This window comes from Haematobia irritans, chromosome 2 (assembly GCF_050003625.1).
Source record: "Haematobia irritans isolate KBUSLIRL chromosome 2, ASM5000362v1, whole genome shotgun sequence".
Classification (NCBI taxonomy): Eukaryota; Metazoa; Arthropoda; class Insecta; order Diptera; family Muscidae; genus Haematobia; species Haematobia irritans.
Window position 1 is genome coordinate 131726686 of NC_134398.1, and position 27969 is coordinate 131754654.

General features: G+C 34.6%; 3 protein-coding genes across 6 annotated transcripts in view; all 3 read left to right on the plus strand.

The window, feature by feature from the left end:
* The first annotated feature begins 1800 nt into the window (after positions 1-1800).
* Positions 1801-27969, plus strand: part of ine (solute carrier family 6 member inebriated) — a 109693-nt gene continuing 83524 nt past the window's right edge. The window contains exon 1 of one of the 4 annotated variants that reach the window (XM_075296164.1): positions 1801-2409. The gene's annotated coding sequence lies outside the window, so the exon portion shown is untranslated. The remainder of the gene's footprint in view (positions 2410-27969) is intronic. The other 3 variants (XM_075296163.1, XM_075296165.1, XM_075296166.1) reach the window with 3 other exon arrangements.
* On the plus strand, positions 19899-27834 carry LOC142226265 (uncharacterized). Its single transcript, XM_075296168.1, has 2 exons — positions 19899-20494; positions 26682-27834. The coding sequence occupies exon 2, from the start codon at positions 26689-26691 to the stop codon at positions 27541-27543; it is 855 nt and encodes a 284-aa protein (XP_075152283.1). The 5' UTR covers positions 19899-20494; positions 26682-26688; the 3' UTR covers positions 27544-27834.
* LOC142225069 (uncharacterized) lies at positions 21384-26612 on the plus strand. Its single transcript, XM_075294844.1, has one exon. It carries the CDS (start codon positions 21384-21386, stop codon positions 26610-26612), a length of 5229 nt encoding a protein of 1742 aa, XP_075150959.1.

Below are 27969 nucleotides of genomic sequence, written 5' to 3' on the forward strand. Positions count from 1 at the left end.
ATTTAAATTATGTCGACAAAATGCAAATTCCATTCTAGAATAATTGTGCATTTTTGAAAATATTTTTGGTCAAACGTTCCCATTTCCCATTATTTATTTGGGGAAATGTCACAAAATTTTTTAATTCACACTCAATTCGGATGTGATGCAAAAAGTGATGCAAATTCAGTGCAACGGTTATTGAAATGGTAGGCATCCGTCCTATGGCATGCCCATCTTAAATTCATCGCTTCTGCGCCAATATTGCACCACTTCCGAACACAAAAAGAACAGTTTTACTACTTTTTGTAGCGATTCTTTTTTTTGCATCGTTATTAAAATATTCATTTATGAAAGAATTTAAAAAATAAATGAGCGGATCTCAAACTAGTCAAACCAACTATTTAACATGAGTTTCGAGAACTTCTTGAAATACAAAAGTCTTTTGTTACTACACAAAATTATTAACTTGAAAGAACCGGAATATCTCTATGAAAAAGTACAGTTCGCACGTTCAAACCGAGGAGAAGATTTAGTTCTTTTTGATATTGGATCTAAAATATGAGACATTCTACCATATTTCCCCAACTCTGGCGTACATATATGTCATATGGGAGCTATATCTAAATCTGAACGGATTCAACGAAATTTGGCATGCATAGTTAGAATAATAATTCTGCTATCTCTGCACGCAGCGAAGGAATATGATCACCTCAAACATGTTTCAAGAGCTAAATGTTATTTTTATGGTGACCATGTAACATCTTTGTCACTAAAATTTTATTTTCTCGTCAAATATAACCTGCTTGCCGAAATCAGATACATGATTTCCGAGAAAAGAACATGGTTGCGAAAACCATGTTAAATGGTCACCACCCAAAACTAACATTTTGCCATTACAATTTTTTATCAATATAACGTAGCACAAGTTTATATAAGATTTAGTTCTTTTTTGTGTTAGGATGTCATTAATAAATAAATAAATAAATAAATAAATAAATAAAATAATAGTTTTAATATCATTTAATATTTTTTTAATTAAATGGACTAAAACTCTGACTAAACAAAATAATAAAGGTAGTTTAGTTATTAAACTAAGCATAAATTTAGGAACTTAAACCACAGTGGTGAACTTCTCTCTTATCACTGAGTGCTACCCGATTCTATGTTAAGCTCAATGACAAGAGACCTCCTTTTTATAGACGAGTCCGAACGGCGTGCCACATTACAGTGAAACCACTTAGAGAAGCTTCGAAACACTCAGAAATGTCATCAGCATTACTGAGGTGGGATAATCCAGCGCTGAAAAACTTTTTGGCGTTTGGTCGAAACTGGGTTTGAACCCACGACCCTGTGTATGCAAAGCGGGCATGCTAGCCATTGCACCACGGTGGACCACCATTGTAAGACGGCTCTTTAAAGTTTTTTTGCGCAAAAACCACCAGGGGAATACATCTCCCACTGTACGGGCTATGATAAAATTATGATTTTGCACCACTGTGAGCCGGTGATATTGTTGTCACTTTTGTGCTTTTGTTAAGCAGCCGCTTCAACTATTCCCTCTTAGAACCCCAAAGATACAACGATAGCAGTGCTGTAGCAGATACAACACCAACAATACCAGTGAAAAAATATCTGAAAGCAAATAAAAGTATCTACACCGCTCAGCGTACATTTCAAATTATGAATTTTTATCTGCTCGCATTTCCACCGACCAAGTATAGTGAATGAAATAATAACAACAACAACAACAATAGCTACAAACATCTCAAATTGTAAACGATATTCCCGCATTGTTGTATTATTATTGGTTGGAGATCAGTTGACATTTGACAGCGCGTGCAACAAGACGTTTCGCAGAGACATATCAACATCAAGTGACATCGGTAATTGCAAAATTTAGTTCGAGAACGAAAAAAAAAAAACAAAACAAACAATTTACATTAACTCAAGCCCAATTTAAACCAAAGTAAATATTCGACTTGATTAGTGCAAAAATAATTATCTATATCCTAAAGAAATCAAAAGTATTAAGAAAAGGAAATGGTCAAATTATAAGTGTACGTGTGTGTGTGAGTCACCTAATAACGAAATAATTTGTATATAATTTCAATACCAAGGAAATAAGTGATCAAAATCTCCAAAGTTTAATTTATCGAAAGCTTTATTAGAAACTACGGGAATGTAAAAATTTCAAAACATCAAATCGTTAGGATATATTACCGGTTAGTATAATTTTATTATGCCATCACCTATTACATCGCCAAAACAAATTATAATCGGAATTTGAAAAATTGCCCGTATTAGGAGCCAAAAATCGACTATTCGTCAAAGCGAGAAAAGATAATTTTACGCAATTTTAAAACTATGTTCATGTTTTTCAAAATAGGCTTTTGATATCGACCAAAGACAACTTTTAATAAAAAGCAAGTAAATAAAGTCTAAAGTCGGGCGGGGCCGACTATATTATACCCATCACCAGTATGTCCACCAAAATTTGTGTTACCAACTCAACTCCTTCCTATATACAAATATTTATATATTAACCGATTTGGAGACAATGTTTTGTACTTCTACAAAATCTTTAGAATTAAAATTTAAATCGGCTAACGCCCTGGGATGAAACGCACTGTTAGTAAATCATCACAGAATTTTGTGTAAAATGTGGTGTTTTGGCCATATTTGTATAAACCGGAAGAAAAAATATATGTAAGCTTTATCTGAAATCTGAACAAATTAGATCAAGATGACACACTTAAATATCATATTAAATATATTCTCTGTGGAAACTATCGAGTCAATTGGAGGAAACTCCCATTGATATTGGGTCTAAAATATGAGACATTCTACCATATTTCCCCAACTCTGGCGTACATATATGTTATATGGGAGCTATATCTAAATCTGAACGGATTCAACGAAATTTGGCATGCATAGTTAGAATAATAATATCTCTGCACGCAGCGAAGGAATATGATCACCTCAAACATGTTTCAAGAGCAAAATGTTATTTTTTATGGTGACCATGTAACCATCTTTGTCACTAAATTTTTATTTTCTCGTCAAATATAACCTGCTTGCCGAAACCAGATACATGATTTCCGAGAAAAGAACATGGTTGCGAATACCATGTTAAATGGTCACCACCCAAAAATAACATTTTGCTCATAAAATATGTTTGAGGTGATCACACTGAAAAAAAAGCATACTCGGTTCCAAGGCCGTAGCCAGGATTTTAATTCGGGGGGGGGTTCAACTTTAAAAAAAAATATTCATATAATCTCATGTGTAGAAAATTTTATTTATGCATAGGTATGTATACAATATTTTTATACCCACCACCATAGAATGGTGACGGGGGTATAATAAGTTTGTCATTCCGTTTGTAACACATCGAAATATCGATTTCCGACTATATAATGTATATATATTCTTGATCAGGGAGAAGTTCTAAGACGATATAACGATGTCCGTCTGTCTGTCCGTCTGTTGTAATCACGCTACAGTCTTCAATAATGAAGCAATCGTACTGAAATTTTGCACAAACTCGCTTTTTGTCTGCAGGCAGGTCAAGTTCGAAGATGGGCTATATCGGTCCAGGTTTTGGTATAGTCCCCATATAAACCGACCTCCCGATTTGGGGTCTTGAGCTTATAGAAATCGTAGTTTTTATCTTATTCGTCTGAAATTGGAAATCTAGAGGTATTCTAGGGCCATAAAGAGTTGTGCCAAAAATGGTGAGTATCGGTCCATGTTTTGGTATAGCCCCCATATAGACCGATCTCCCGATTTTACTTCTTGGGCTTATAGAAACCGCAGTTTTTATTCAATTTACCTGAAATTGGAAATTTAGAGGTATTGTAGGACCACAAATACGTGTGCCAAAAATTGTGAGTATCGATCCATATTTTGGTATAGCCCCCATATAAACCGATCTCCCGATTTTACTTCTTGGGATTATAGAAACCGCAGTTTTTATTCAATTTACCTGAAATTGGAAATTTAGAGGTATTGCAGGACCACAAATACGTGTGCCAAAAATTGTGAGTATCGGTCCATGTTTTGTTATGGTGCCCATATAAAACGACCTCCCGATTTGGGGTCTTGGGCTTATAGAAACCGTAGTTTTTATCCAATTTGTCTGAAATTGGAAATCTAGAGGTATTTTAGGACCATAAAGAGGTGTGCCGAAAATGGTGAGTATCGGTCCATATTTTGGTATAGCCCCCAAATAGACCGATTTCAAGATTTTACTTCTTGGGCTTCTAGAATCCGAAGTTTTTATCCTATTTGCCTGAAATTGGAAATCTAGAGGTATTTTCGGGTCATAAAGAGGTGTGCCGAAAACGGTGAGTATCGGTCCATATTTTAGTATAGCCCCCATAAGAACGATCTCCCGATTTAACTCGTTGGATTTCTAGAAACCGTAGTTTTTATCTGATTTGCCTGAAATTGTAAATATTCTGGTATTTTAGGCTCACAAAAACGTGTATCGGATTAAGTTTTTATCGATCCATTTGGTAATGCCTCCATATAGACCGACTTCACTTCTTGAGGGTGTAGAAGGCGCACTGATCATGAAAATTGCTTGAAACTCAATGTAAAATTTCCAGATTTTACTTCTACAGATTTAAGTTTTCAAATCAAGACTTTATTTTATAATTTTCTTGCACACTTAGAAGAGATGTTAATGATTCCTTTAAAACTCAAACAAAAATGGTTCTTATAAATCCAGAATCTGATATAGTCCTCATAGGTGAAATCTTTAAATTTATCTTCGGGAATATCCTCAAGTCCTCAAGCCCTCCTGAAATTTCAAAGGAAACCCTAATATTTGGTTCATGGTGGTGGGTATTTAAGATTCGGCCCGGCCGAACTTAGTGCTGTATATACTTGTTATAATATTAAATTGAGCCGACGGGCTTTTTGGGCAGCAAATAAATCAATGACTTCTTCAGTCGACACATTTATTCGGCGATGAACCGACATTAATGCCAATCCTTTGAGTCTACTCTCGCTAGTCGAATTTCTAAGATACGTTTTTAATCTCTTCATTGTTGAAAATGAACGTTCGGATGAGCACGTAGTAACTGCAGGGATGGAAAATGCAGTACTATAGTACTTTTTCAAACCTTTTTCACCCCGGTCAGTACCGTAGTACCCCCGCGAGTCGATATCAGATTTATGGTACAATAGCTTTGACAAAATATTTTAATATTTTGAGAAAGTCTTTATCAACCTTATTTGTTAATAGTCTTTTACAAATATGGCAAAACAGACATGTTCATGTGGGAAGAAAATCTCGATTTTGTAAAAGACATAGTCAAAAACAGGATTTTTTTGAACTTCAAGAAAGTTTTAGTCGAAAAAAGAATGCGATTCTATATTATCGATTTTTTATTTCGCTAGAAATAGTTGTCTACATTTTATTTCTATATAGAATTTTTGCAAAATTTTATTTTTATAGAAAATTTTGTCAAAATTTTATTTCAATTGAAAATTTTGTAAAAATTTTATTTCTATAGGAAATTTTTGCAAAATTTTATTTCTATAGAAAATTTTGCCAAAATTTTATTTTCTTTAAAATTCAGTCTCTTGACAATAATCTTCCAGTGAAATTTAGTAAAAAGTACCTTTCCGCTCAAAAAATACCTTTTTTGTACTTTCTTAAAAATTGTATTTTCCATCCCTGAGTAACTGGCAAAGTGACTAAAATTTTTAAAAGAATATGCACGTTTGGAAAAATCTCTTTATTGCTTCCATCGCTGAATTAGGCAGGTTCTTTTCGCAGGTTTTGCGCCATTTCATTTACACATGTGTGTTTGGCTGTTTCGTTGTTGTTGCTATGGCCAAACAAAGCGAGTCATGTTCATAAAAAGAACAACAAACACACATAAAAAGCAGAAATACATTTTCCAAAAATGAAATTTGTGGTGCGAGAACAAAAATAATTTGTTTTTTTTTTCGACCGTCGTTTGATGGGCTTTTCAACTAGTATTCTATGATTTGTGCAAGTTTTATTGGGAAGCGTTTTTCAAAATAAAACCTCAAGCTTTTCTTCAACATCTTCGATAAGATTTTTCTATGCAGCTAAAAATAAATTTTTATTAATATAAAAATATTCATTCATTTCGGGGGGGGTTTGATCCCCCACATCCCCCCCCCTAAATACGGCCTTGCTCGGTTCCAAAGATTTTGTCTTTACTTTAAAAAAATTGGTATTGATTCCGAGCCAAAGAAGCGGAGAATACAAGTAAGGATACTTTTAAGACACAATTCTCTTTTAAATTTAGGTTTTTTGTACTTGCTTCTAGGAAGCAAATTTTAATTTTTCGCTTTCTCAGCTTTTTTTCTTCATATGTTATCAAAGTCCTTTAAAAACGAGTTAACGGCAACTTTATTTTCCAAATTAGGACTCGACTTCCAGTAGAAATTATGCTATGTTTGAAGTAAAAAACTTCTTTAAAATAAAGTTTTGAAAAACATGTCCTATATTTGAACGATTTTTTGCTTTGTAGTCAAGATGCAAAAAGACAACAAATTTAAAGACAATTTCATTAAATTTAAAGAATTTTTCTGAATTATTAAAGTCAAGTTGACCTTAGCCTATAAATTTTTTCTTTCATGTTAAGATACCCATTTTTAAGTCAAATCACTTAATTATAAGGACAATACGACTTCATTGAAAAGTTTATCGACTTTTGGACAAGGAAAATAACTTTATTTTAGAGAAATGCGTCTTCTATGCTAAGCAAAATTTGTATTCGTATTTTAAAGACATGAAATCTTTGACCTCACGACAATATTTTTTTCAGTGCATATTACTTCTCTGGGTGTGCAAAATTTCACGTAAATGGGAGAATAAGTTTGGCCTCCGTGGTCATATTAGTGTAAATCGGCCGAAAGATATATATGGGAGCTATATCTAAATTTGAACCGATTTCGACCAAATTTGGCACACTTAATTATACTATTAAATGTACTCCTTGTGCAAATTTTGAACCAAATCAGGGTAAAACTCTTGCTTTAGAGGCGATATAAGCGCAAATCGGACGAAAGACATATATGGGAGCTATATCTAAATCTGAACCGATTTGGCTGATATTGTGCACATTTTACGAGAGCGCCAACATATTTGGCTGTACGAAATTTTAGGACAGTATGTCCATAAATACGTCAATTATGGGCAGATCGGTGATAAATATATATGGCAGCTATATCTAAATCTGAACCGATTTTTTTCATAATCAAAAGCGATTATCTTTGAGCCAAAGTAAAACTCTGTGCCAAAACTAAGGATGATCAATTATGGGCAGATCGGTGATAAATATATATGGCAGCTATATCTAAATCTGAACCGATTTTTTTCATAATCAAAAGCGATTATCTTTGAGCCAAAGTAAAACTCTGTGCCAAAACTAAGGATGATCGGACTTAAACTGCGAGCTGTACTTTGCACACAAAATTACATATACAGACAGACGGACGGTCATCGCTAAATCGACTCAGAATTTAATTCCAAGACGATCGGTATACTAAACGATGGGTCTCTGACTTTTCCTTCTTGGCGTTACATACAAATGCACAAACTTATTATACCCTCTACCACAGTAGTGGTGAATGATCACCTTTGATGTACAAAATTAATGTATCCTGAGAGAGACAAGAATATATTAATTAATACTTTAAGACTTTGTGTCTATGTTATCTAGAACTTCAACTTCAAAAAATATTATTTATTCCAATGGTGTTGTCCTTCAATTAAGTATTGAACCTGAGACAAAAAACAGATTCTTTAAATCTACACTAAAAATTGTTTATTTGGATCAAAAGATTTTGACCATCCCATAAGGAATTTGGTATTGATTCTGAGCCAGAGATGCGACTTCTTTAAAATAAAGACAGTTTTTAGGGACCTATCTAGCCTTAAATGTACGATCAATAAAATTAAAACTATGAATTTATCGAATTTTATTCGCTATATGCAATATATTACTAACCCCTATTTTCATGAAGCTCTGTTAGTGCTACGTTAGCTAACGAAATTTTAAACAGTACTATGGACATATGTGTCATCTTGCCTATATATTTCATATGACAGTTAGGAACTTAACCGCTGAAATTTTTTCATTAAAAGTTAACCGGAGAGAAGATATTTGCAATTTACTTTCTGTTAACTGGGGGTTAAAGCCTAACGGAGCTACATGAAAATGGCCGTAAATCAGTTCAAACACAAACAAAGGCCAGTTAAAAATACAAATTATAACAAATACTTCAAAATAAAAAAAAATGTTTTTCTTTACCTTAATTCAAAAACATACGACTTTAACGCAGTGACGCAAAAATCCTAAATTTAATGAAAAAATTTTGAAGCAAAGATTATAAACTTTCTTTTAATTAAAATTTCATTCATTTAAACAAATTTGTCCTTAATATTGTGTAAATTGCGTGTTCTAAAATTTAGGTTGCATAATCTTTCATACTAGGTCAATAATTCTTGAATATTTCTTACGAGTTAACTAAAATATTAAACTAAAAAAAAATGGTTTAATTAGGTTTGCCTTTACTTTTATCGATACTTTGTTATTAGTAAACAAAAGGTTATTTATTAGTTGTAAATTCTTACTCTCCGCAAAGAAATCTGTGTTAGTAAAAATCCATTCCTTATTCTAGTTTATGAACTATTTCTAACTGATTTAGTAACTTTTTACTGAATCAAGTTTTTATTATTAGTTTTATTAGTTTTTATTAGTTTTATTATTTTAAACAAAATTTTAATTTTATGGAAATAAGATGGTAAACTAAATTGATGAAATTATTTTCCTTTATTTTAGAAGGCAGTTTTTTCCAGCTCATGATTTTGCATTTTTATTTAAATAAAATGAAAGAAAATTGTACCTAATATAGTGTAAAATTTCAGTCCTAAAATTTAGGCTAATAATCTATCATACACCCAAAAGTGAACCGACCATGAAGTAAAACGTAGTTTTGTTAAAAAAAATTAACTAATGTATTGTACTATTTGCAACTTAATTCAAAAAAAGTGAACTCTCTATTTCACTAAAGCCAATTTAACTTTATTTTAGTTCATGGAATTATTATGTTTGGAGAAAGTTTCCTTTACTCTTATAATTTTTTGTGTACGTTTTTTAAATTAACTAACACCGAGGAAAGAAATATGCACAAATGAAGCATAAAGATTAACTAAATAGTTCAATATTTCTTTAAATTTGTAAATTTTACTACAAATGCGTTCATCATGAACTTCGTATGTCACTAAAGACATTCTTGCAATTTTGAACTCCAATTTTTTCCTCCAAAGTTCAAAATTTTCTTTAACAAGTGAAAAAACTTAATTATGTCTAATAAATTTTCTTGAATTTGTCGAAAAATAATTACTTACTTTTATGATATCGGCGTGGTGGCAGCGTTTGTAATACTGTTTAGTTAAATTTTTCTAAAAGTATTCAAAATTTTCTAAAATTCACCGAAAGTTTTCTTTCTGGTGGGTTCACTGTTTATACCCTGCGCCACACTGTGGAACAGGGTATTATAAGTTAGTGCATATGTTTGCAACACTCAGAAGGAGACGAGATAGACACATGGTGTCTTTGGCAAAATTGCTCAGGGTGGGCTCCTGAGTCGATATAGCCATGTCCGTCTGTCCGTGAACACATTTTTGTAATCAAAGTCTAGGTCGCAGTTTTAAAAAAGTTGTAAAAATGACTCTAATTTTCCTAAACTTTTAATACATACACTGTTAGAAAAATATGTTTTTCATATGTTCCGATATAAACAAAATGTGTTTCGGGCACAATTTTTAAACACAATATACTTAAGTGCCAACATGTAATGTTCCTAAACTAACACTAAATGTTTGGAACACATATGTTAATATGTTAAAATATATTATGTTTGGGGCATGAATGTTTCATAAAAATAATATGTGTGAATGTAAACATATACAAATTTACAAATTTCGAGTAAACGTATATATGTTTACAATTTCTATGAAACGGTTGTATGTTGTTTCGGAAAACTGCTTTATGATAAGGCCAAAAATTTGATATGCTTAAGTCTAAATATTATTTAATTTGAATTTAATTTGAGTATTCGGAGTAAAGAGCATAGAGATTTGAAAAAAACCGCATGTGTTTTCGCCTTGAGAGGAGAATTTTATGTATGTGTGGACAAATGTTTTGTTTATCATTTTGACATTATGGACACACATTTTTTAACGGCCTTAAAGGTAAAAATGAAATTAAGTACAAAACACGATAAGTATTAAATGCTAGTAAAAAGCGGTTCACGCCTAAATAAATTTATGTGTACATTATAAAATTATTTAGGTATGTTTATACACTTCTTTTGTAAGAGTTTTTGATTTTCTTCCAAAATTTCAAACTTTTATACCAAAAACAGTTTTTTGTTATAAAATTGTTATTTTTGCAAAAAAATAATAATATTTTATTCAAAAGCCATTTCGTTTATATCAAGCACTGTTTCTGACTGTAAATCTTTAATAACCCACATTTCGAAGTTTCATTATAAAAATTTAATATAGTATAAATGTCTAAATTACAAAAAAAAAATTGGTTCGGTCGGAGCAGGAATTGAACCCACGACCCTTTGCATGCAAGACAGACATGCTAACCACTGCTCCACGTGGCAAACAAATGCATGTTTCTTTTAAATAATGTTATGTTTGCGTGGGCCCGTGGGCGCTGCAAACTATGCTATATAAATGTAACTTATAACGATAATTATCTACTGGTGACTATAACTGCTACGTAGCCCAGTGGATAGTGTGTTGGCTTACACACTGTATGGTCCTCGGTTCGATTCTCCGTCCAGGCGAAAGGTAAAATTAAAAAAAAATATAAAATTGAATAATTTCTTCAACATTATTTGTATTACAGAAAAAGGTGCCAAGAACTAAAAATATTCGTTGAAGTGAAAAATATGTTAGGGAATGAGCACAATCGTCTATGGGGAAAATTCTTCCAAGCATATAATATTTTTGGGCTCAAAACGCTTCCAAACATATAATATGTTCACCTAAAACAAACATATTAATGTTTCGGCTGTATCCAATAATATATGTGCTTCCTGCAAAATATGTTTGGAACATATGTTAGAGAAGAGAGTTTTTTTGAGGGTGTATATATCGAGCGATAAATCATAAAATTTTTTTTCGAAGTTTCCTTAAAATTGCTTCAGATTTAAATGTTTCCCATATTTTTTACTAACATTGTGTTCCACCCTAGTGCATTAGCCGACTTAAATTTTGAGTCTATAGATTTTGTAGAAGTCTATCAAATTCTGTCCAGATCGAGTGATATTTAAATGTATGTATTTGGGACAAACCTTTATATATAGCCCCCAACACATTTGACGGATGTGATATGGAGAAATACACATTTTTACTAAATTCGAAAATAGATCACATTTTTTCTAAAATGAATAAATTTTTTCTTAAATAGTACCTAACATCTTAAACTTCTAAAGACATTTTAACAATTTTAAACCACAATTTTTTCCTTTAAAATGAGGAATTTCATTTTAGGAGATACACCGAAAAAAGTAAACTGTTTTATAGGAAGAATAAACTAACTCGTACGAAAATTGAACTGAAAACCAGGAAAATTTAATGCCCTGTTGTACTTTTTAACTACAGTTCATGAAATTACTCCCTCTAATAGAAGAAAATATTAACTAAAAGTTAAAAAGAAAATCATTGACGCCAAATCATGACCATTTTAACCATACAGTAGTTCATTCATACTATTTTTGGGAATCGTACGAAAATTTTCATTTGCTTTAGTTCATATTGAACTTATGTGTACGGTCATCGAACTTTATACTTACGTTTAGTTCATAAAATATTTGAGACATACTTAAAAAAACGAAAATTTCATTGGGCTGTGGAAAATTTCGCAAAAAGTAATAAAATTTAACTACTAACAAATATTTTTTTTTACAATAAAAATAAGTTAAATTTAGCGTTAGTTTAACTACGGGAATTTTTTCTGTGTACATAATTTGAATTAGGGAGCCACTGTGGTGCATGCCTGCCTTGCAGGCGAATTTAGCTTAGCATAGAAGACTCTAATATAAAGTTTTTTACCTTGTCCAAAAGTTGGCAAACTTTTCATTGAAGTCGTTTTGTCCTAATAAATAGTTAAGTGATTCGACTTGAAAATGGGTATCTTAACATGAAAGAAAATTCCATTTGACTAAGGTTAACTTGGCTTTAGTAGTTCTGAAAAAATCTTTAAAACTAATGAAATCGTCTTTAAACGTGTTGACATTTTGGATCTTCACTACAAAGCAAAAAGCTCTTAAAAATAGGAGATGTTTTTCAAAACTTTATTTTAATGTATAATCAAAATTTGTTCCATAGAATCAAGTACGCAAAACTCAAATGTAAACAACTATATACGGCCGTAAGTTCAGCCAGGCCGAATCTTATGTACCCTCTACCATGAATTGCGTAGAAACTTCTGCGAAAGACTGTCATATACAATCGAATTACTTGGGTTGTGGTATCTTAAAACTACTTAACATCGTTTTCTACATTGTGAGTTAGTCCATACGTGGTATATATTAGACAAAAAAGGTATAATTACGAATCGATATGGACTTTTTCACGGTACGTAGAGAGCCAGAATTGAAATATGGGGGTCGCTTATATGGGGGCTATATACAATTATGAACTTGATATGGACCAATTTTTGTGTGATTGTGGATCGATTTATCTGAGGGCTATATATAACTATAGACCGATATGGACATAGTTAGGCATGGTTGTTAACGGCCATATACTAGCACAATGTACCAAATTTCAACTGACTCGGATGAAATTTGCTCCTCCAAGAGGCTCCAAAACAAACTCTCGAGATCGGTTTATATGAGGGCTATATATGATTGTGGACTGATATGGACCACTTTTGGCATGGTTGTTAAATATCATATACTACCACCACGTAACAAATTTCAACCAGATCGGATGACCTTTGCTTCTCCAAAAGGCACCGGATATATATAATTATGGACTGATATGAACCAATTCCTGCATGGTTGTTGGATACCATATACTAACACCACGAACCAAATTTCAACTGAATCGGATGAATTTTTGGTCTTCCAAGAGGGTCCGGAGGTCAATTATGGTGATCGGTTTATATTGGGGCTATATATAATTATGCACCGATTTCGATTTTTCCAATTTTTTCATGGTTATTAGAGACCATATACTAACACCATGTACCAAATTTCAGCCGGATCGGATGAAATTTGCTTCTCTTAGAGGCTCCGCAAGCCAAATCGGGGGATCGGTTTATATGGGGGCTATATAATTATGGACCGATGTAAACCAATTTTTGCATAGTTGTTAGAGACCTTATACTTACAGCATGTACCAAATTTCAACCAGATCGGATGAATTTTGCTTCTCTTAGAGGCTCCGCAAGCCAAATCGGGGGATGGGTTTATATGGTGGCTATATAATTATGCACCGATATTGACCAATTTTTGCATGGTTGTTAGAGATCATATGGTGACACCATGTACCAAATTTCAGCCGGATCGGATGAAATTTGCTTCTCTTAGAGGCTCCGCAAGCCAAATCTGGGGATCGGTTTATATGGGGGCTATATATAATTATGGACCGATGTGGACTAATTTATGCATGGTTGTTAACACCATGTACCAAATTTCAGCAGGTTCGGATGAAATTTGTCTCTCTTAGAGGCTCCGCAAGCCAAATCGTTCGGAACTTAGCGTGATTTCAACAGACGGACGGACATGCTCAGATCGACTCAGAATTTCACCACGACCCAGAATATATACTTTTATACTTCAATTATCCGCTTCTTTGGCTCAGAGGTTTTACCAAAATTATTAGTGTAAAGACAAAATCATTGGAACGGGGAAAACTTTTTTTCAGTGTGGAGATGGACTTCATTTTCACTCCACAAGAAGTTCTTTAAGGTTATGTATATAAAATCCTTTGTTTTAAGCAATTTTTACAATTTGAATTTTATAGTGTATAAACCACAGTAAAGACAAATAAAATAATGCAATTTCCCAAAAAAAAGTATTTGAAATGTGTAACGATCCATTTCTCGGCAGACGTGGAATTTGCGATAAAATATTTACAAGTATTATTCGAAATGTTTTTACGTAGAGATACAAGTCGAAAAAGTAAAAGCAAATATTTCTTAATTGTTTCTTTTTTTTTTTTTGTTTTAATTAAATCCGAAAACTGAAATAGCATTACATCTGAAGAACTCATGCAAAATCAATGCAGCGGATTCGTAAAATGATTACTTCCACCCTATGACAAGTCCAGTAAAAGCTTACGAATATATTTTGCACCATTTCCTATCGTGTCGGATTTCCAGTAGGGGCTTCCGATTACAATCCCTAGAAATGACCACTAAATGCATCAGAAAACTGCTAATCTATTCAGTTGATTTAATGCTATTTTATTTAATTTGCTTTGTATACATGCTCAGCAGTGGATAAATTCTTTAAAAGGTATAAAACAACAAATTGCTTTTAAAACACCATTGTTGAAATAAATTTGAATATCAATTCAAATATTAACAGACAGACCAGCATCAGGTTGAAAATCACGCTAATTTTCATTGAGAAAAATGCTGTGTGCTTTAACATCTGGCAGATGTTTAACTAATCAACGAGCGTTGTGAGCAATATATGGCTTTAATTTCTATTCCTGGACAGGGGGAGGCTGCATATAAATAGATGGTTATATTCATTCATATGTACCATTCATTTTGTAGTTGTTATAATTTCATTAAGTTTCCTTAATATATGATTTGTATACGTCACATCAGAAGTAGTTGGTGAGCGAAGATTTACATTTTGTGATAAAACAGTAAACAATACGTTTCTTTTTCCACATTTGGAAAAGTCTAGTTTTTAAGGATATGCTCAATTTTGCCTTCCACTATTAATAAATTTGAGAAGTATACACTTAAAGCCCACTTTTTCTAGATTTTGATATAATGACAGTAGACGACTTTTAAACCTCCATGTTCTTGTGGGTAGATGGTTTACCCGTCTGATTGTCCAGAATACCTATGATGATTTAATCTAACATACTGAAAAAAATATTGTCGTGAGGTCAAAGATTTCATGTCTTTAAAATATGAATGCAAATTTTGCTTAGTATAGAAGACGAATTTCTCTAATATAAAGTTTTTTCCTTGTCTAAAAGTCTATAAACTTTTCAATGAAGTCGTATTGTCCTTATAATTAAGTGATTTCACTTAAAAATGGGTATCATAACATGAAAGAAAAAATGTTTGGGCTAAGGTCAACTTGAGTTTAATAATTCAGAAAAATTCTTTAAATTTAATGAAATTGTCTTTAAATTTATTGTCTTTTTGCATCTTGACTACAAAGCAAAAAATCGTTCAAAAATAGGACATGTTTTTCAACACTTTATTTTAAAGGCGTTTTTTTCTTGAAACACAGCATAATTTCTACTGGAAGTCGTGTCTGAATTTGGAAAATAAAATTGTCGTTAATTTGTTTTTAAAGGACTTTGATAGCATATGAAGAAAAAAAGCTGAAAAAGCGAAAAATTAAAATTTGCTTCCTAGAGTCAAGTACACAAAACCCCCAATTTAAAAGAGAATTGTGTCTTAAAAGTATCCTTACTTGTATTCCCAGCTTCTTTGGATCGGAATCAATACCAAAATTTTAAGAGTAAAGACAAAATCTTTGGAACCGGACATGCTTTTTTTCAGTGCACGAATCATAGTGATTTAATGACAATCACAATTACGACATAATCACATGGTTAAAAATTAAACCGTCAAGATGTTCAAAACGTCAAATCTGGGGATCGGTCTATATGGGGCTGTAGCTAATTTCGTGTCAATATAGGCCCATGTTGGTGTGGTCGCTTAAGGGTGAAAAATTAAGGCGGTTCGAGAGAAAAATAAACCTAAAGACGCTCAAGTAGTCAAATCATAGAATCGGTCTAGGTTAGGTTAAAATGGCAGCCCGATTAAATTTCAGGCTCACTTAGACTATTCAGTCCATTGTGATACCACATTTAACTAAAAGTACCTATTACATATGGGCACTTATAGTCTTAACCACTGAACCTTCTCTATTATTTACTTTTGTGAAACCAACCAGATTGCTCCAAAAACATTAACAAACTGCTTAAGTTAACGTTTTCCAGGTCCGCCAGTACTCTAAAGCTATATGCTCCTAAAATTCGCTTACGCCTTACACAAAAAGCAGGACACTCACACAAGAGGTGTTTAATTGATTCCTTTTCCTCCTCATCATGACAGCTTATACAATAGTCATTATACTTCGCACCTATAGTTTTTGCAAATTCGCCTATCAGGCAGCGACCCGTTATAGCGGATATCAGGAGTGCTATCTAACGCCTTGAGAACACTAGCATATCTATTGTGCGGTTTAAGTTTAAATGGGACCATATTTGCTTGGTGTCGTTACAACCATTGCAATTCTCCCATCGAATATTGGCCATCATAACAGCCTTCTCACGCAGTAAGAGCTTGCAGGTGGCCAGAGGCATACCATCAGATTCTAGTTCCCCTGGAATATGTAAGGTAGTTCCTAGCCTTGCTAACACATCTGCTTCGCAGTTCCCCGGTATGTTCCTATGGCCAGGCACCCATATTAGGTGAACATTGTACTGCTCACCCATCTCGTTGAGAGATTTGCGGCAGTCTATGGCCGTTTTCGAGTTAAGGAACACAGAGTCCAAGGATTTTATTGCAGGTTGACTGTCTGAGTATATATTAATGCCAATATTTGTTGGAACATTACTTCTCAGCCAATTCACCACCTCTCTTATTGCCAATATTTCAGCCTGAAAAACACTACAGTGCTTAGTAGTGTTTTCGCTATTCGAATTTCCAGATCTTTAGAATATACTCCGAACCTCACTTGTCCATTCAATTTGGAGCCATCAGCATAGAAATCTATATATCTTTTATTCTCCGGGGTCTGTGTACACCACGTCTCACTGTTGGGAATTAGAGGGAATCGGTCTGTACGTCGGCTATATAAAAAATTGGGCTGATATAGACCAATTTTTGTGTGGTTGATTATGGGTGAATAAGTCTATAACGCTCTGAATTTCAGGCGGAGATGGTTAAAAATAAGCCTTCAGAACGCTCAAGTAGTCAAATCTGCAGATCGGACTATATGAGGACTATAGCTAATTTCGGTATGTTATAGACCAATTTTTGTATGGTCCCATAAGGCTGAATACTGACGTCTTGTACCGAATTTCAGTCGGAGAGGACGAAAATAAGCCGACAGGACGCTCAAAAGTCAAATCGATTTTAGTAAATCTTTATGCTTCATTTAGCTCATTTAACTAAAGTATGCATGTAATGTTAAAGTCAAGGAATTTTTCTCAAAACATAATAATTCCATGAACTAAAATAGAATTAGAGTCCACTTCTGTTTGAGTGTAGCAATAAGAAGTCCTCATGCCAAGTTTCAAGCAGATATCTCAATTCGTCCTGAAGTTAATGTGATTTCAACAGACGGGCATAGCTGGATCGAATCGGAATTTAAACAAAAGCAAGAGTATTCACTTTATGAGGTTCCAGACCACTATGATCTACAAACAGAATGAAGAAGTTTGCATATCTCCAGATTTTGACGTCTCGAATACATTTTTCGGCTTCAGTCAAATCTAGCAAAGCATGTAACTTCTCATCCAAATATATTAGGATCCAAGAAATAATTCATTACATAAGATTTTTAATATCTATGAAAATTCCAAGGCCATTGCCAACACAATTGCATTTAATTAAATTACATTTGATAAATTACATTTTTGCAAAATTTGCATTTACAATGCATTCCAAACCTATTCCATATGTAAATATTTTAATGCTCATCCAAACCAAATAAATACGATTAATTAATAAAAGCATGTATGTTTTTTTTTTTAATAGACTAGAAAAGGTCAAAACTACTAGATATACTCGTAATGGAACAAAAAATAATGCGTCATAGCCTAACTGAAGAAGAAGAAACTATACAGACAACAGAAAATGGAGATAGTAAAATAATTGGAACACTTTGAAAAACTTATTAAATTTTCTAGTTTTAGTGATGGGCAACATGCAACTGAGGATGAGAATGCGATGCCTAACAAAATGAAAGTTTAAATGCTAATTAATTAAAAAATTCTCAATTAGTATTGCAAAGTGTATTCCTTACATTGTATGCCATCTTGAAATGAAGATCTAGACCGCTTGTTGCACGCAACTAAAATGTGTAATCGTTCAACTTATATCCGATTACAATACGCATACCGGATATGAGTATGTACCAACAGCGGTATTTGTTATACACTGCAATACATGAAAAAATTTTTGTCGTGAGGCTTAGCATAGAAGACGGATTTCTCTGATATAAAGGTTTTGCCTTATTAAAAAGTCGATCAACTTTTCAATGAAAATGGGTATCCTAACATGAAAGAAAATTTTGTTTGATTAACCCCCATTTTCATGATGAAGGAAAATTTTGGAAAATTCTTTAAATGAAATCGTCTTTGATAAGTATTGTGACCGTACGTTTTAATTTTTATTATTATAGTTGTTCAACTGGGCTCTTTGGTCAGATGGTCTTTTTATGAATTAAATAAAACTAATTTATTTCATATTGTTGAACCGAGTTCAACAATAAAGATCTTTGAACGACATCTCTACTTGCTCACGAAGAGCGATTTTGGTTTCGAACCAGTATTTTATTATTATCTCCATTATTATTCTATTTACTTTATGCATTACATTTACCCTTTATATTTGTTGGTTCATTTATTATATTTTCTTTTCATTAACTTTTGCTTTTCATCATCATATAAATACCGTTCATTCCATTCCTTTTTTCAACATAAATGAATTTTTAGTTAGTTAAGTTTTGTAACTGAAGTCAACCAGGTCATACTGGCCACCAATAAATTGTTATTGAATTGAAGTTCAATTACCCTTTTATTTGGGAAAGGTTTAGGCCAAGCGCCTCATAAGAGAAAAGTTCACTTGTCGAATCAAGTGCATCGTACTTCTAGTGAATCTAGAAAAACCCCCCAAAAGGCCCGTTTGACCCATCCACTCTTGGTTAAAAGGCGCCTTTACATATGGTCCTTCAAACCTCCTAATTGGTGTTAGGAGAAGGTGAATCATCGTGGTTTGCGAAAAACCAAAAAAGGAGAAACAGTTCCTGAACCCATCAAAGATTAACTATAAAAATTCGCTGAGAAGCAGTGGAAACAACTCCTCGAGAAGGCATCGAGCTGTCATATCAGAATTCAACGCAAAAAGGTGAACAAAGACGACATTTCCAAAGGACAGAGTCCAGGCAGTCAACAAGGTAAAAGTGCACATTACGTAAATAAGAGAAGAAGATTGGGTGAGTACAAATTGGTTTTTTGGTTCTTTGATGAGTGAGAATAGGGAAAACAACTCGTGGATAACATATGACAACAGAGAAATATCATTTTAATTCCCGAAATTATTTGTTCACATCGATTTTCTTGGCTACCAATGCTCCCACATGAACAAAACAAGACAACAACGTAGTTCCCCGATTATAAATTTTCAGTAAAGTACAGTAAAAAAATTTCATTATCCATTCCCGAACAAATAAATATATTCGATTTCGCGAAGAAATTAAACGGTTTTACTTTATTCCTCACCAAAGAGAAAACAACAACAACCAATTTCTGTCATTACGCTTTGTTAATTCGAAAGAACTTAGAACAACCATTGAATACAACAATAATATTCCTAATGTCATCGGTATTCATATCACAATAATTCAAACATTAACAAATAATTTACCAAATTTAAAATTAAAGTCAAACGTAATTAACACCATTCTAATGCATTTCAAATAGAATTCAAGCTTAATTCATGCAACGAATTTTGTTGGACCTATTATGTTGGCTAATGTAAGCCACACTTGTGTTTTCGTTGCAAGTACACACACACACATATGCTGATGTCGCATGTCAAAAAAAAAATCAAAAAGGTACAAACGCGGAGTTGATCGGACGGCAAAAATAAATTGGAAGAATTTTTTAAATAAATCGTGGTCTTTTGGAAAACAATATCAAAGTGAATGGTGTAAAATAAACACGGACTTTCAATATTAATGACGACGGATTAAACTAAAATCAATTGCTGTAGAATAGTGGTTATTTATTGTGAAATTTGGCAAAATTAAATGAAAGACGAAAGTGCCGGTTAAAAGCGACTAAAAATTGAAGCCGAATAAATACATAAAGTGGATTATTTCAATCAATAATTCAATAACGAGTCATAATTGTGCAATTTGAATAAATAAATTTGCAAAAAGTTTTAAACAAATACGAGGAATTCAATAGTCCCGCTACGTTAAACGGAGTTGCCGTAACGATCTCAACTTTAGAATCCCCCACGGAAAAGAAATTTCGTATTTTAATTGAAATACAATTTTGGTGAGTGAGCAAATCTATTTAATATTATCTATAAAACATATTTGATGGAATCGTGACGCTAATAGGGACAAATTTGGAAAGAAAATTTTCTGATCATTATCGGTATTGGCTATTGTCATTTTGGCAAACGTTACATACATTATTGTTGTTGTTCTTTCGTTCGGTAGTTCTGTGTGTGCATCAAAAAAGCTGTCGCGCAGGCAAGCAGTGAAGAAACTCCAAATATTTTCGGCTACGTAGTTGTTGTTGTATGCATTTGAAAAACGAAAATGGGTATGTGGACAATCAGTGAATATTCTTATATGCCTACTCGAATGTTGTTGTTCTACATTTGAGAAAGAAAGACTTAAAGGGCCGTGTGGACAAGCAAGTGAGCTATGCAACGAATTTGTTTATGCTAAAATAAAAGACAATCGGTGTACAGTAAAGGTCAGTTCTGTTTATGTTTTGTTATACATAATTATTGATCATACCGTTATTTGAGCGAACGGCAAATAAAGAAAGAATTGAAAGAACTTTCTTGACTTTTGGGAAAGAGTTGCCACAGGGGCATGAAAAATAAAATCCGTGCGGGATTAAAATTGATACCAGAATATCTACTGAGTAAAGACACAAATTGAAATTTATCATGGTAAGTCGATATTTACCAGTTTTCTTCGCGTTTTACTGTAAAAAGGCAAACATATACAAAAATAAAAATAATTATTGACTTTTGAAAATTTCGTCGTAATATTCATAAACTTCAGATATCAAATTTATAGAAAATAGTGAAAAGACTTTTTTGCATTTCTATTGCATTATCGTTTGATTTTTCAAATTCCACGAGAGAAATTACTTTTCGAAAAAAAAAAAAAAATTAAAAAGAGATACGTGAATTTTAATATACATTATGGCTGCTAGGAGAAAATTTCTTTTCGACTACCATCAAGTTGTTTCGTTTTGCAAAGGAATTGCTTGCATAGATGGCAATGAAGTAACAACGCAATTATTGGAGATAAAGGATTTGGAATTAGAGCGAAGGTGGTCGCTTGTGCTTTCAAGTTATGAGGGGTTAGTATTAGAGGACGATAAGGATGATCATGATTTCAATGATTCATGTGGGAAAAAGTTCGATGAAGCGAGTAAAAATTATCAATCGGCTAAAGAAAAAATTATGCTTCTTATTTGTTCTCGAAACCAACAAGGTTCAACTTCTGAAACACTGCCTCAAAATTTCGTTCATTCATTAAAGTTGCCCCCATGCGACACCCCACCCTTCGAGGGGGGATACTCTAAATGGCCTGCATTTAGAGATATTTTTACTGCCGTTTTTGGAAATCATCCTCATCTATCGCCAGCCCAAAAATTATATCATCTACGCGGTAAAACAAGGGGTGAGGCATTCGAAATAGTGAAAAAATTTGAATTAGTCGATGCAAACTTTCATTTGGCATGGGAGGCCTTGAAAAACAGGTATGAAAATCGGCGAATTTTGGTAAACCAGCAAATGAAGAAACTTTTTGGAATACAGACAGTACAAAATGAATCTCCTAAGTCGATTCGGCAAATTCAGAGTTCTGTCAGCGACAGTCTTTCAATTTTTAAAACTTATGACATCGATGTGGACAATTGGGATCCTTTCATTATTCATTTAGTGTCGTCTAAGATTCCTGACGAGACACTTAGGGCATGGGAAGATTCCTTGACCGACCACAAGGAATTGCCTTCGTGGAAACAGATGGATGGATTTCTATCGAATAGAATAGAAAAACTAGAAACTATTATCGATTTCCGAAAGCCTAATCAGAGGGATAGTCACAATTCCAGATCACATTCGTTTTACGTTACCGAAGAAGAAAATTCAAAGAGAAATTTCTGCAAGAGATGTCGTCAGAAACATTCGCTTATGATATGCAAATATTTTAAAGAATTATCTCCAAAAAATAGAGTACGCTATGCCATGTCTAATAAATATTGTTTAAATTGTTTATCGCCTGGACACTTCAAAAAAGATTGCGCAAGTTCAAAACTGTGCTTGAAATGTAATGGAAAGCACCACACAATGCTGCATGTTGAAATGGGAACATCGGGGGAAAACTCCAAATCTTCTTCAAAGTCAGGTGTAGTAATTCCTCGCGAAGAGGCACAGCCATCTACATCTACAAATTCTAGACGTGAAAATTCGTTTCTAAATACTGCTGAGCCAGTCGACGAAGTAAATGCTTTTTTCTCACAGGGTGAGGGTGCGACCATTCTCCCAACTGCTCGTGTTGAGCTTGAACATGGTGGTGACAGAGTTGTAGTGCGGGCACTTCTGGACTCCGGGTCCGAAAAAAGCTTCATTTCAAAACGAATGCAGCAGAGACTGCAAATTCCAATCGAGTATAATAATTCCCAGATATCGGGACTTGGTGGTAATGTTGTAGGCATTTCCAAGGGGAATTGTTGTTTAAAGCTCCATTCACAACATTCAGATTTCAAGATCTGTATAAAAGCCTTGGTTGTGACAAGCCTGGCCCATTTCTTGCCTTCGAGGCCTATACGTGCGAAAATTCTGGAAAATGTGAAACATTTAGATCTTGCGGATCCATACTTTTATAAACCAGCACCAATTGATTTAATTATCGGCAGCGATTACCTTCCATTCATCAATAGGAAAGGTGTAGTACTTCCAATTCTAAATGGCATTGAGGCTCGAGAGTCGCACTTCGGGTGGTACTTATTTGGCCCAGCGAGCACTGAGCCCATAAATTCATTTTCAACGTTTGTCTCTTTCACTGAAGAGAATGCTCTTCACGATCAACTGAAAAAATTTTGGGATATCGAGGAGGTGGAAAGATCTCCAACTCAATCAGACGAGGACTCTTATTGCGAAGAACTTTATAGGTCCACTACATATCGCGAGTCAGACGGCCGATATGTTGTGAGACTGCCATTTAAGAAGGAATATCCGAGTAATATTTCCTTAGGGTCTTCGAGACATATGGCTTTGGCCCAATATTGCCGCATGGAGAAGAATCTGAACAAAAATCCAGAATTGAAGTCGGAGTACGACAATGTTCTCCGAGAATACGTTTCACTGAATCATATGACGATTTCTTCTGATCACTGCAATGCAGACATGACTTATTTTTTGCCACACCATGCTGTGATTCGCCCAGACAGCAAAACGACGAAAGTAAGGGTCGTCTTTAACGCGTCGAAAAAGACTACGAGCGGATTTTCATTAAACGACGTATTATATTCTGGACCAATTTTGCAAAGGGATTTGATGAAGGTAGTTTTAAATTGGCGATACTACAAGTATGTTTTTAATGGGGACATACAGAAAATGTACCGCCAAATTTGGGTACATAAAGATGACCAACGTTACCAACAAATTTTATTTCGATTTTCTGCAGAACGCCCCATAGAGCCATACAGACTAAAGACAGTCACTTTCGGCATTAATGCAGCCCCATTCCTCGCGATTAGGACACTAGTACAATTGAGTTACGACTGCAAGCAAGAATATCCCAAAGCATCCGACATTTTGCAAAAAGAGACCTACGTAGACGATATCCTTTCTGGCGGACATTCTCTCGAAGAGACGAAAAATAAACAGATCCAAGTCCAGAGGGCTTTACTCTCCGCGGGATTTCCTTTAAAGAAATTGACATCAAATCATATTTCTCTTCTTCAAAACTGGCCCCGGGAAGATCTTCTTAGCGAAGAATTTCTAAAAATCGAAGAACAAAGTTCCATGAAAGCACTTGGCATTCGTTGGAATGCGGTTACGGATTCCTTTTTCTACGCTATCGATCCAGTTAAAATCGATGAATATATAACGAAAAGGAAAATACTATCTTGCATCGCAAAATTGTTCGATCCGCTGGGTTGGATAGGACCAACAATAATTAAGGCTAAAGTCTTGATGCAAGAATTGTGGCAGGAGAAAACAGAATGGGACGAAGTGGTCCCACCTCACATTTTTAATAAGTGGTCGTCATTCACGGAAGATCTCCAATCCATTCCTATGATTAATATAGACCGATGGGTCAATTTTGCTCCTCACGCAAATGTTCAAATCCACGGATTTTCCGACGCTTCGGAAAAAGCCTACTGCGCGGCTATTTATATACGAACCACCGATTCAGATAACTCGATTCACTCTCATCTTCTTGTCGCGAAGACAAAAGTTGCTCCCTTAAAAAAGCTCACCGTACCAAAATTAGAATTATGTGGAGCACGATTGCTCACGAAGCTATTAGAGGTCGTAATTCGTGAGATTACTTTTGAATATGATTTGATTTTGTGGACAGATTCAGCCATAGTTTTGGGATGGCTACAAAAATCACCACAAACTTTGAAAACCTTTGTAGCAAATAAGGTTACAGAAATTCTTAGCATTGCCAATGTGAATCAATGGAAGTATGTGAGTACAAAAGATAATCCAGCTGATCTGGGATCTCGGGGATGTTCTCCTCGAGAGTTAGCACACTCTAAACTTTGGTGGCATGGACCACCTTGGCTATCGCAATCAATGGAAAATTGGCCAAAACCACGAGCGTTTGAACCTACTGACTTAGAGACAAAACGAGTCTCATCTTTTCATATAAAAGTTATCGACGAAGATATTATTCAAAGGTTTTCTTCATTGAATCGTTGTCTACGTGTTTTAAGCTACGTGTTTCGATTTATTAAATCCTGCAAAAAAGAAGTAATTTCAAATCGCCTACTCTTGAGCCAAGATGAAATTCAATATGTAAAATTGCGTCTTACATCTCTAGCCCAACATAGTTTTTTTGTCAACGAAATACAAAATTTGCTCAAAAAGCGACCAATAAGTAAGAAAAGCAGACTTCTTACGGTAACTCCTTTTTTGGACGGAAATGGATTACTACGCGTTGGAGGTCGACTTTCGAATTCTGGTCTACGATACGATGAAATGCATCCAATCATATTGCCAGAAAAATCAAAATTCACCGAGCTTCTAATTAGTTTCACCCACAAGGTCCTTCTTCACTCCGAACACCTCGTAATGCTACGCGCTCTTCGGCAAGTATATTATGTACCACGAGTAAAAAACCTTATACGAAAGTGTATACGAAATTGTACACAATGTACTATCTTCAAACATCGTATGCAAAATCAGCTGATGGCATCTTTACCAGCCGAGCGTGTTCAATTCTCATTGCCTTTTACGTACACTGGCGTGGATTTTGCCGGACCTTTTAATTTGCGTACATCAACGGTCAGGAATTCTAAAATAATAAAAGGTTACGCAGCAGTATTTGTTTGCTTCGCAACAAAAGCTGTCCATTTGGAATCGTGTTCCGATTTATCATCAAATGCCTTTGTTGCAACCTTCGCACGGTTTGTAGGAAGACGCGGTCTTCCGAAGACAATATTTTCCGACAATGGTCGAAATTTTGTAGGAGCAAGCTATAAGTTGCTTAAAGAACACCAAGAATTTCTTAAAGTGGCAGATAAAGCCCTCGCGGAGAAATATGCTATTCATGGATTTAGCTGGTCGTTTATACCCCCATATGCTCCTCACATGGGCGGTATATGGGAGGCAGCGGTTAAAAGCATGAAGATGCACCTCAAGAAGATTGCTGCAAACCAGACATTTACCTTCGAGGAATTTACAACCCTGCTTGTTACCATCGAATCAATCTTGAATTCACGTCCTCTAACTGCAATATCGGAAAGTCCTACTGAGTTGAACCCACTAACCCCAGGCCATTTCCTACGAGGAGCCCCCATAATAGCACCACCTGATATGACTGTTACATCTTCAGAATCAAATATTACACTATTATCCAGATGGCAGCGTCTGAAAGTTCTGCAACGAACATTTGCCCAACGATGGAAAAATGAGTACATCACTGAATTGCAGCGACGATTAAAATGGAAGACTACAAAAAACAACATAAAAGAAAATGATTTGGTTATAGTCAAAGATGACTTATTACCCCCCACCGACTGGCGCTTGGGACGTGTAGTCAAATTATTCTACGGGAATGATAATAATGTGAGAGTTGCGGACGTTTTAACTAAAGCTGGAGTTATAACGCGACCCATCGTGAAACTTTGCATTTTACCAAACCAATCTTCGAACTTTTCGCAACAATCCCTAGTCACGACTCCACAATAGTTTATCAATCACTCATGAAAAAACCATTGAACCATTTGTATGCATTTCTTTCTTTCTTTCTCTTTTCAGAATCAAAATGCCTACATGTCACCTATGCAAGATGAACCACCAGCTGAAATATTGTAAATATTTCTTGGCACTCAGTCCCGCGCTGCGACGAAAATCAGTAGAGAAGCAAAATATGTGTATTAACTGCCTCGCCCACACTCACACTGTCGACCAGTGCTACAGCTTCGAGCGATGCCGATATTGTGCTTCCGTTCACCATGCCCTGCTTCATGTTGACCCGAATGGAGAGCAAGTGCCTCGTACAATTCCAAATAATGAGGAGAATTCCCGCCGCCCAGCTGCCAAAAATGAATACTGTCTAGTAACACCGCAAACACCAGTAGTTGTACCTGCACTATTTCAAGCCAACGTACATTACCAAGATTACAGTGAAGTGTTGACGTTCCTAGTATTGTCCAACTTCGAGCATTCCGCCATGCTATGGAATGTTGCCAATAAATTTCCTGGTTTCAAAGCCACCTATAACGAAGATGGAGAGCCGTTTGGTAGATTTATGATACACAGCATGGGGCCAAAGTTTGATTTCATTCTACCCTTAAAACAATCATTTGATATTCCACCAATCGAACCGATTAACGATACTCGGCTACGAGCCCACTTCAGTAAATTCTTACCCCTGGCTCATGAAAACTTTCATGCTGAAAGTAAAGTTGATGTCATTATTGGCAAGAAATCCTGGCAACGCATTAAGACGCGTGGATTCATCAAGGAGAACTGTTCACTGCCGATCGCACAAGCAACACACTTTGGCTGGGTAATCCACGGAGTCTGGATGGGATGTGCATGTCTCAGTCATGAAGCTAAGTACCCAATTATGCTACCTCGCCGCGGCCGGAATATGTTGAACCGAGTTCAACAATAAAGATCTTTGAACGACATCTCTACTTGCTCACGAAGAGCGATTTTGGTTTCGAACCAGTATTTTATTATTATCTCCATTATTATTCTATTTACTTTATGCATTACATTTACCCTTTATATTTGTTGGTTCATTTATTATATTTTCTTTTCATTAACTTTTGCTTTTCATCATCATATAAATACCGTTCATTCCATTCCTTTTTTCAACATAAATGAATTTTTAGTTAGTTAAGTTTTGTAACTGAAGTCAACCAGGTCATACTGGCCACCAATAAATTGTTATTGAATTGAAGTTCAATTACCCTTTTATTTGGGAAAGGTTTAGGCCAAGCGCCTCATAAGAGAAAAGTTCACTTGTCGAATCAAGTGCATCGTACTTCTAGTGAATCTAGAAAAACCCCCCAAAAGGCCCGTTTGACCCATCCAC

Bases quoted from the DNA above. Each gene is read 5' to 3' on its own strand.
- LOC142225069 (XM_075294844.1), top strand. From the start codon at position 21,384: ATGGCTGCTAGGAGAAAATTTCTTTTCGACTACCATCAAGTTGTTTCG.
- LOC142226265 (XM_075296168.1), top strand. From the start codon at position 26,689: ATGCCTACATGTCACCTATGCAAGATGAACCACCAGCTGAAATATTGT.